At 53.0% G+C, this 7,716-nt stretch overlaps 2 protein-coding genes; one reads left to right on the top strand and one right to left on the bottom strand.

Moving 5' to 3' along the window:
• The first annotated feature begins 3,562 nt into the window (after nucleotides 1–3,562).
• Nucleotides 3,563–5,312, top strand: CHC_T00004719001 (hypothetical protein). The gene is made up of 3 exons (XM_005716071.1): nucleotides 3,563–3,642; nucleotides 3,765–4,936; nucleotides 5,134–5,312. The coding sequence occupies exons 1-3, from the start codon at nucleotides 3,563–3,565 to the stop codon at nucleotides 5,310–5,312; spliced, it is 1,431 nt and encodes a 476-aa protein (XP_005716128.1).
• Nucleotides 5,313–7,327: 2,015 nt separating this feature from the next.
• CHC_T00004720001 (hypothetical protein) lies at nucleotides 7,328–7,398 on the bottom strand. XM_005716072.1 is given in 2 exon segments: nucleotides 7,328–7,356; nucleotides 7,357–7,398. The coding sequence occupies 1 exon segment, from the start codon at nucleotides 7,396–7,398 to the stop codon at nucleotides 7,357–7,359; it is 42 nt and encodes a 13-aa protein (XP_005716129.1). The 3' UTR covers nucleotides 7,328–7,356.
• Between the last annotated feature and the right edge of the window lie 318 nt (nucleotides 7,399–7,716).

A 7,716-nucleotide genomic window follows, 5' to 3' on the forward strand; every position in this document is an offset into this window, starting at 1 on the left:
AAAAGTCGAAGAGAATGAACCGCTTTTCGAAATATAACAAGTTTGATGCGGAGGCTGATTGAGTTCTGTGAGGGAAGACGAATTACAAAGGGTTTCCCCGAAGGCCACTTTTAGTCTATAAGTATTGACGGGAGACCTCATGAGTTCTCCCCTGGAAGAGCCCCCTGGACGCTTAATCACGATTCACCTCTAACGAATAAAGTCCCAAAGGATGCAGTTCCAAATGGAAAGAAAGGCATGACGCAGTCTTGAGATGAGCAAGTGATGGGCCATGTGTCTTTCAGCCAACAGTCATACACTCATGAGGCGTATATAGAGAATTTTGAGGACATGGCAGTGACGGAGCAAGTCACCAGTCTTTGAGTTACTGTGGGGCATCACTACAACAACGCAAGATCAGACGAAGAAACACTGTATGAAGTCCGCAACGGATACTGTGCAGTACAAGTCCGTACCTTGAAAATGTACCAGCAGGCAGGCGAAAGACATTTCAGACCTTGCCCGTAGGCCCACTAGCATAAATTCTTTACATGTGTCTCATGATTTCTGAATTGTATTCCCTTCGATGTAGTATACAGTATACTGTATAGCACACTACCACGTCCCATGGGGCATATGTATTGCAGAGAGGGTTGTATTTGATGTTTATGGCAGTGAACCGGCTGAACACACGCGTAGCAACCTTACATTTACAGAATAATATTCTGTTTTTTGGACTGTTGTTGGTCTATTTTGAAGACCAACAACAGTCTGTACCTTCAGTCGCAACTTCCTCAAGCGCCCCCCCCCCCCCCCCCCCCCGCCAACACGGACAGGTGCGGACCTTGCGCCCCGCCCATACTGTACATTTGACAGTACGCTGTTGCATCCCGGTGCCTCGCCTTGCTGGATGTCGTCAAGAGGCCGGCCTTCCCTCCAAGCCACACTCAACCAACCCACAGTCCAGTCCCCGCATATCGCCTCTACGCCGCCTTCAACATGACAATGCCCCCGTCTCTCTATCACGGTGGCCTGTGCCTCCTCCTCCACACTCACGCTCTTGTCATGTAAAGGGCGGCTCAGCATGAGCCCCGCGCTGCTAAACAATCGTAACAGCCACTTCCCACACCTCCTCGTTTTTGGCTATGGCGTTTGCACAGCACTCATATTTGAATGTCCCGGGATGCCCTGTATAATAATGCGCCCACAAATTGTGCTACCTTTTTGAGAATCCGTACGCCCACTGTCACTCCTCTCGCCCCACCACCGTGAATGCCCTTCGACTCTTGAGGCACCAGTATGTTTGCATCTCCTCGTCTCCGGTTAAAGCATGCACACAGGCACACACATGACCATACCAGGCCGTGCCCCATAAAAATTACGTATCATCTAAAACCAACGGTAAGCCTCTACAAGTTTGGTCATCAGAAATCTATCAGCGAACACTGGGCGACTCCGAAAAACATAAAAACACATTTTGTGTATGCGCAAATCCGCCGATTTTGATTGAGTCGGAGGTGTTTGTGCATACACAAACCGCCGATTTGCTCTTCGTTCCCCTCCCGATGTAATTGTTCGTGCACAGACACAAACGCACATCCGCACCCACCTATACCACCCTATATCATACCATGTGCTCAAATATTTCTCTGCGATCTGTCCGATCAACCCATCCCACCCCTCGGCAACCTCATTCCTATTTCGATCTGGCCTCCCTCCACACTTTCCCTCCGTCGTATCAGCCGCTGTCCAACCCCGCAGCCCAACGTCTACATGGCTCATGTTGCCGACTCCGACGAGGAGCCGGCACCCGATATTTGTCCCCAAGCCGGCGGCTCCTTCGTCCCAGCAACAACCCCTCCTACCGTGCGCCAAGGCCGTAATGTTTACGGCTACGGCCATGCATCTCCGTCAACACGTGAGACAGACGATGAAAGTATCCAGCCGGTCTCTCTACCCGCGCGCAGTCCACCGCTTTCTTCTTGTCAAGATCCCCCCCCTTCACCTGCTTGCTACTCGCTGGAGGCTTCTCGGCGCCGTTTAAGCGTTCTTAGAGGTGTTCAGAAACGTACTCATGCCGCAAGAAAAAGGGCATCAAATGGTGCTGGGCGTGGGGCTTCATTCACAGAACAAGAACTGGAAAGCTTTTTAAACATTCTAGAGGAACACTTGCCAGTGGGAGGGGATGAGTGGGATGCAGTCACCCGCATTCACAAGACACGATACCCAGACAAGAATCGGACTACAGACTCGCTGCGCCGCAAGTTTGCGATTCTTTACAGGAAAAAAGCCCCAACAGGAGACCCGAGAATCCCTGCTTCAGTACTGCGTGCAAAGAAGCTTAGGCAAGATATGACGTCAAGGGTAGATTTAGGAGATGGAGACTGCAGTGATTTGGATGGAAATGGATCTGCGGAAGATATGAGGGTAGAAGAAAATAACCAATCAAACAGTCCAAGAGATGCTGACGAAGGTGATGATGCTGAAGGCGGTATTCCTGTAAGGTCTTCGTCACCATCTACAATATCACCTGCCTTTCCAATTGTGCATAAACGATCACGCCACGGTAGTCACACCCAAGATGACGATTTGGTGGCAATTATGCAAGCTTCCCTTATAGAGGAACGCGAATTCCGGATTACTGAGCGGGAAAGGGCAGAACGGGAGCGGCAGGAGGCTCGAGAGAGGCGGGATGAAGAAGCAAGAAGTAGAGCCTATGAACGGGAGGAGGAACGAAAAAGGAGACAAGACGAACGAGATGAAGCTGAAAAACAGAGGGAGGAGTCCAGAAAAAATCGCGATGCGATTATGCAGGCCTTGATGATGTACCTGGCAAAATCGCAGCCATCAGGAGACCCGTAAGATATCCACCTTGCTGAGTGGGCACATTGTCATGTGGCTGACGACCACCTCTTGCGACATCCACTCCAGCTCCTCCATCATCGTACGCACCATTTGCACCACTTGCTCATCCCTCGCCCCATTACCCACCTTCGCCCGCACTTCCCGGCAACCTCCTCTCAAAACCCATGCTGTGACCACATCAAGCAGCATATCCCCCATTCCAAGGCATGTGGCAAGTATTGCTTCATCTGTAATGCTTGCCACTTGACAAAATCGCAGCAACCAGGAGACCCGTAAAATATCCGCCTTGCTGAATGAATACAGTGTCACGTGGCTGAGAGCCACCTCGTGGGACGATCGCTCCAGCACCTCGGTCATGGCACGCACTTTTTGTGCAACTTGCTCATCCCCCGCTCCATTGCCCACCTTCGCCCCCACTTCCCCGCAACCTCCCCCCAAAACCCATGCTGTGACCACATCAAGCAACATCACCCCCCCTCCAGGTCATGTGGCAAGCATTGCTCCATTTTCAATGCTTGCCACATGAATTGGGAGCCCTCTACGTGTGGACGGCCGAGCGCCGCCCCCAAACCTCCTCTGCCAACAACATTCTCGCTGCTAACATGCCGCTAACATGCCCCAACTTACAAGCAACTGGCCGCCCCTTCCCACGCAACCGAACCATCGCGGAGAGTCCTCGAGCACGCACCACCGTCCTCCATCGTCGGCGCCTCCCCTTATGCCCATATCGTCGCCACTGCGCGCCTGCTCGTTTTCTCCCCTCCGCGCGGCACCGTCTTCGTCGGCGTCGTCAAGCACGTAGGCCCTGATCACGTCGGTCTTTCCGTCTTGCACGCGTTTCACGCCGTGCTTCCTCTTGAACCACTGCGCCACGTTTACGCATATGACTATCACTTTGGGGAGGACGGCCTCGTAAGGAGATGGCGCTGTGTAAACGAGACATCACCATTTAATCAACACGTCACTCTAGGGCGCCACATTCGTTTTGTAGTAGAGGGCATCAAGCCTTCCCACACCGGGTTTTTCCAGATTCACGCTTCGCTCAACGACGACATTCGCCGCGAAACACATCGTCCCGACGAGCCGCTCGGCGTGCAGCACCCAGATGCCCAACTTTCCATTCCCGCCGACGATTTGCTTGACATCCACAACCAACCTACGAGCGCCAACGCTGACCTGCTGCCCAGTGGCGAGACACCTCCCGCGAAGACTGTCGATGTCTTCGCCGCTAGCAGACGCTCTTCCGGCTCCCGCGCGAGAGCTTCCGCCATCTTAGAGGACGACCCCTTCAGCTCCAACGTCTTTGGCGACGCACTCTCGCAAAGCCCGTTTGGAACCGCCCTGCCGCCGGTCTCCACTCCATCCCCGAAAACGGGCAGGAAGAAGAAACAAAAGCACACCTCGAGCCAGCGGCACCGCAGTAAGACAGTTTCGCCCAAGGTCGAGGCGCGGAGCGTCAAGTTCGAGCAAGTGCAGGTCGCGCTGAGGCACGACGAAGCGAACGGGGCGGCGGTGGCGAGCGCGGAGGCGAGTCAAGCAGAGGCGAGTCAAGCGGAGGCGAGTCAAGCGGAGGCGAGTCAAGCAGAGGCGAGTCATGCAGAGGCGAGCCAGGCGGAGGCGAGTCAGGCGAGCCAGGCGGAGGCGAGTCAAGCGGAGGCAAGTCAGGTCGGCGTGCTGACTCAGGCGGATGTAGTGTCTCAGACAGATGTGGCGGCACAAACTCCGAGCCAGTCCAGTCAGAAACGCAAGGAGACCAAGGAAGAGAGACGGAAAAGGCGCGAAGAGAAGCGGCTAAGAAAACAGGCCAAGAACAAGGCGGCGATGGAAGCGGCGCTGTTTGCCCAGATCGGAACGCAGGTGGATCGGCCCGGCAAAGCGGAGAACAGGGAAATAGGGTCGGACGCAGCAGCTCACACGGGGCAAGGCGGTAATCCCGTGGTCGTGCCACAACCGCAACGTCGTCATCAATATCAAACACCTTCGCCGGACATACGTTCACAAGTCTTCTCGCAGTTGCACCAACAACGCGAGTTTTCAAATTCACTTCTGGAAGCATCCTGTAACCAGCTGTCTCAACAGGGGACCACTTCGTGTGTTCCCTGCCGATGTTTTTCGTGACATCCATTTCAACATGGATTTCCTGTCCAGGCTGTAATTTACATAGCAGAATATTCTCGTGAACAGGCCTTGGTACTTCATTGCCGATGAACTTACTTTGTTCATGACCTCCGAACGGGACATGTTCAATTGAACCGCTTAACACGCTGGAATTTTTGTACAAGACGTTAGGGGGGGCCTCACCATCTCTCGGCGCAGACGGGTTAAGCTCACACTTTGTCCGCCAGCTTAACTTCACAGTATTCGCCACTGTCACCGGTAGACCCTTTTCCCAATACTCAAAAGGCCGCGGGTCGATCTTCAGCGGCACGAGTCCAAGGCGATGCGCCAGTTGTTCGTCGTTTTCTTAAACGCTTGATAGAGTTTGGTCTGTCTTCCTGTTTTTACTGTGTATATATATTCACATCACACAGTGACTTGCCTTTAACAGGCAGGTGAGAAGGTGAGATACCTGGAGATGCTAAGAACACAATGAGAAGGCAAAAAAAACCTGGAAATTAAAATGGAAGCACCGGTTGCTATCAACATCCCAAGCTTTGGCATTATCCTTTGCTGCAAACATCGAGTGGTGTCGCGGGGGATGGCCCTGACATGTCCATTTCTCTACTCTCGCTCAAACCCTTCACGCGGCGACCTACCTTTCCACCCCTCTGACCGAGAGCAATATCGGCGCCACCCGCTTCGTCCTCTTCACGCTCACGCTGTCCACCCCGACCGCTACCCTCCCAGCTTTGTCCCCCGCCCTTGCCCACGTCTTGGTCACATACGGCCCCACGCGCCCCACCGCGAGCCTCCGCCCGCTCCCGATGCTGGGCGAGCCGTCCTGACAGCTCACCTCTCCCGCACACACCGCCCCCCGCACACCACCCCGCCCCTGTACAAGGGCCTGTGGGTCCTTGTGCGCACGCCCCCGCATACTTCCCACATCAAACCCCCGCTCCCTGTCTCCGGCCCGCTGCATGTCTACCCCCAAGTGACCCACCGCTACCCCGCTCACTTGGCCCGTCACTCCCCTGTGCAGGCCACCATCGAACGCGCCGGCCACCTCTCTGCCAAGCCAGTCGCGCTGCTCGCGTGCCGCTCAGTGCTCGCGAAATGTGTAGAGGCGAGTGGTGGCCTCTCATACGTTTCGAAACAGCAAATGGTTCGCATCGACGCCCAGATATGGCATGTAGGTATTGAGTATCTGATTGATGCCAACCAACCGGGTTCTCAAATTGAAGAGCAAAATGGCGAGATGGAGTATGATCTTCCTCTCGCCTCGCTCCTCATAGCAAAAACGATCTTTCAATCTCGGAAAAGAGCCTTGAAAGGCTCTCATTCCCCACTCCGATGCTTGCCTGACGGATGTCGCTTGCTGCGCCTTTTGATGAACATTTCGGTCACTGCTCATTGGCATATCTTGCGCAGATTTGATAAGAAAAGGGTAGTCTCCCTTACTAAACGCAGAATCTACAACGCACGTCGCACCATGATTTTCAAATTTTTCCTCAAGTTTTCGATATACATTGCCCCATTCGGCAATAACCGAGTCATGGAGACACCCGGGAGCATTGTACGCTGCCGCGATCACTACGCCGGAAGGCACAAAAACAAGTACGTTTCCGACGTAGTGATCATGTTGCCACCCATTGTAAAACATGTTCTGAATTACACCGTTCCCGCTCTCTTGTAGATAAAGCTTCAGTCCATCCGCCATGGCATACACATCTTGAAGAAGAGAGTACTTTGCGGAAATGGCTTCTTTGTAATCACTAATCTCTTGCGCTGTGGGCATTTTAATGCGAGCTTTATGATCAGAGTTGAGGACGCGCCTCAACAAGCGGCGACCGAATCGTAAAAATATAGAGCAAACAGAAGCAGTTATGCCTAATAGCATTGACAAGACCATACTAGAACCCCTTGTCCTGTACCAACAAAGTGTCAGAGCTAAGCAGTGGACAGCCGATAGCGACCGAGGTCTTCCCCTTCGCGTGCGCCGTCGCGGGATGACGCGAATAAATCCGTCAGAGCTGTAAGGTGTGAAGCGAAGATAAAGGGGTTCAAACAGGGGGAGGAGGTAGCGAAAAGAAGCGTGATCGAACCCGCAAAATGTGATAAGGGATTGGTCACATCCTGAACCGAACAAAACGGCAAATGGAGATGTAGAGGGGTGTTGCAATGCACTCCTTGTTATCCGCCTGTCTCGTCGTCTTCGCCCTTCCGTGTTGAGGCGGTGACGAAAAGTGATGGTGCGTTGCCTTTTTGCGCGTTGCAACAGCAAAACAAGGAGGAGATTTCTCATTTGGGTATCATAGGATAGGGCGTGAAGGGGGTACCGCAATCCGTCCGCCGGCGTGCTGACACCTCACTGAGGGTGAATTGGCATTAAATGTGTCTTACACAAATTTTTGTTCACATGCATTTCCGTGCCAAGGCACAAAATACGACACACATACACAAGGAAATTTGTGTGTACACAATTTATGTTTTTCGGAGTCGCCCACTGTTGTATAAAAGTCCTTACAGTCTAGATGTCCTGAGCTGTAAACTTATTCCAGAGGGCATTCACTGAAGATTTGTGCAAACTCGGCCTTGCCGTTTGTTCCATTCATCGTTGGCCGTCGTTATGTCATCAACCAGGACAAACTACTGTAGCACGTGCCTGTTGTACATGTGTATAGGACCGTTTTCAAACTTTGTTCGTTGTCTTTATTTTTGCTAGCGTCTCCGCACGAAGACCGTTTTATATTGCACTTCATGTGCAGTTGCGGT

This window comes from Chondrus crispus, genomic scaffold (assembly GCF_000350225.1).
Source record: "Chondrus crispus Stackhouse genomic scaffold, scaffold_244, whole genome shotgun sequence".
NCBI classification, from domain to species: Eukaryota; Rhodophyta; class Florideophyceae; order Gigartinales; family Gigartinaceae; genus Chondrus; species Chondrus crispus.

Excerpts from the sequence above, each read along its gene's own strand:
- CHC_T00004719001 (XM_005716071.1), top strand. The coding sequence starts at position 3,563 with ATGCCCATATCGTCGCCACTGCGCGCCTGCTCGTTTTCTCCCCTCCGC. Across the intron at positions 3,643-3,764 it reads TCGTCGGCGTCGTCAAGCAC|ATGGCGCTGTGTAAACGAGA; the intron begins GTAGGCCCTGAT and ends CCTCGTAAGGAG. Across the intron at positions 4,937-5,133 it reads TCAACAGGGGACCACTTCGT|GGGGGGCCTCACCATCTCTC; the intron begins GTGTTCCCTGCC and ends ACAAGACGTTAG.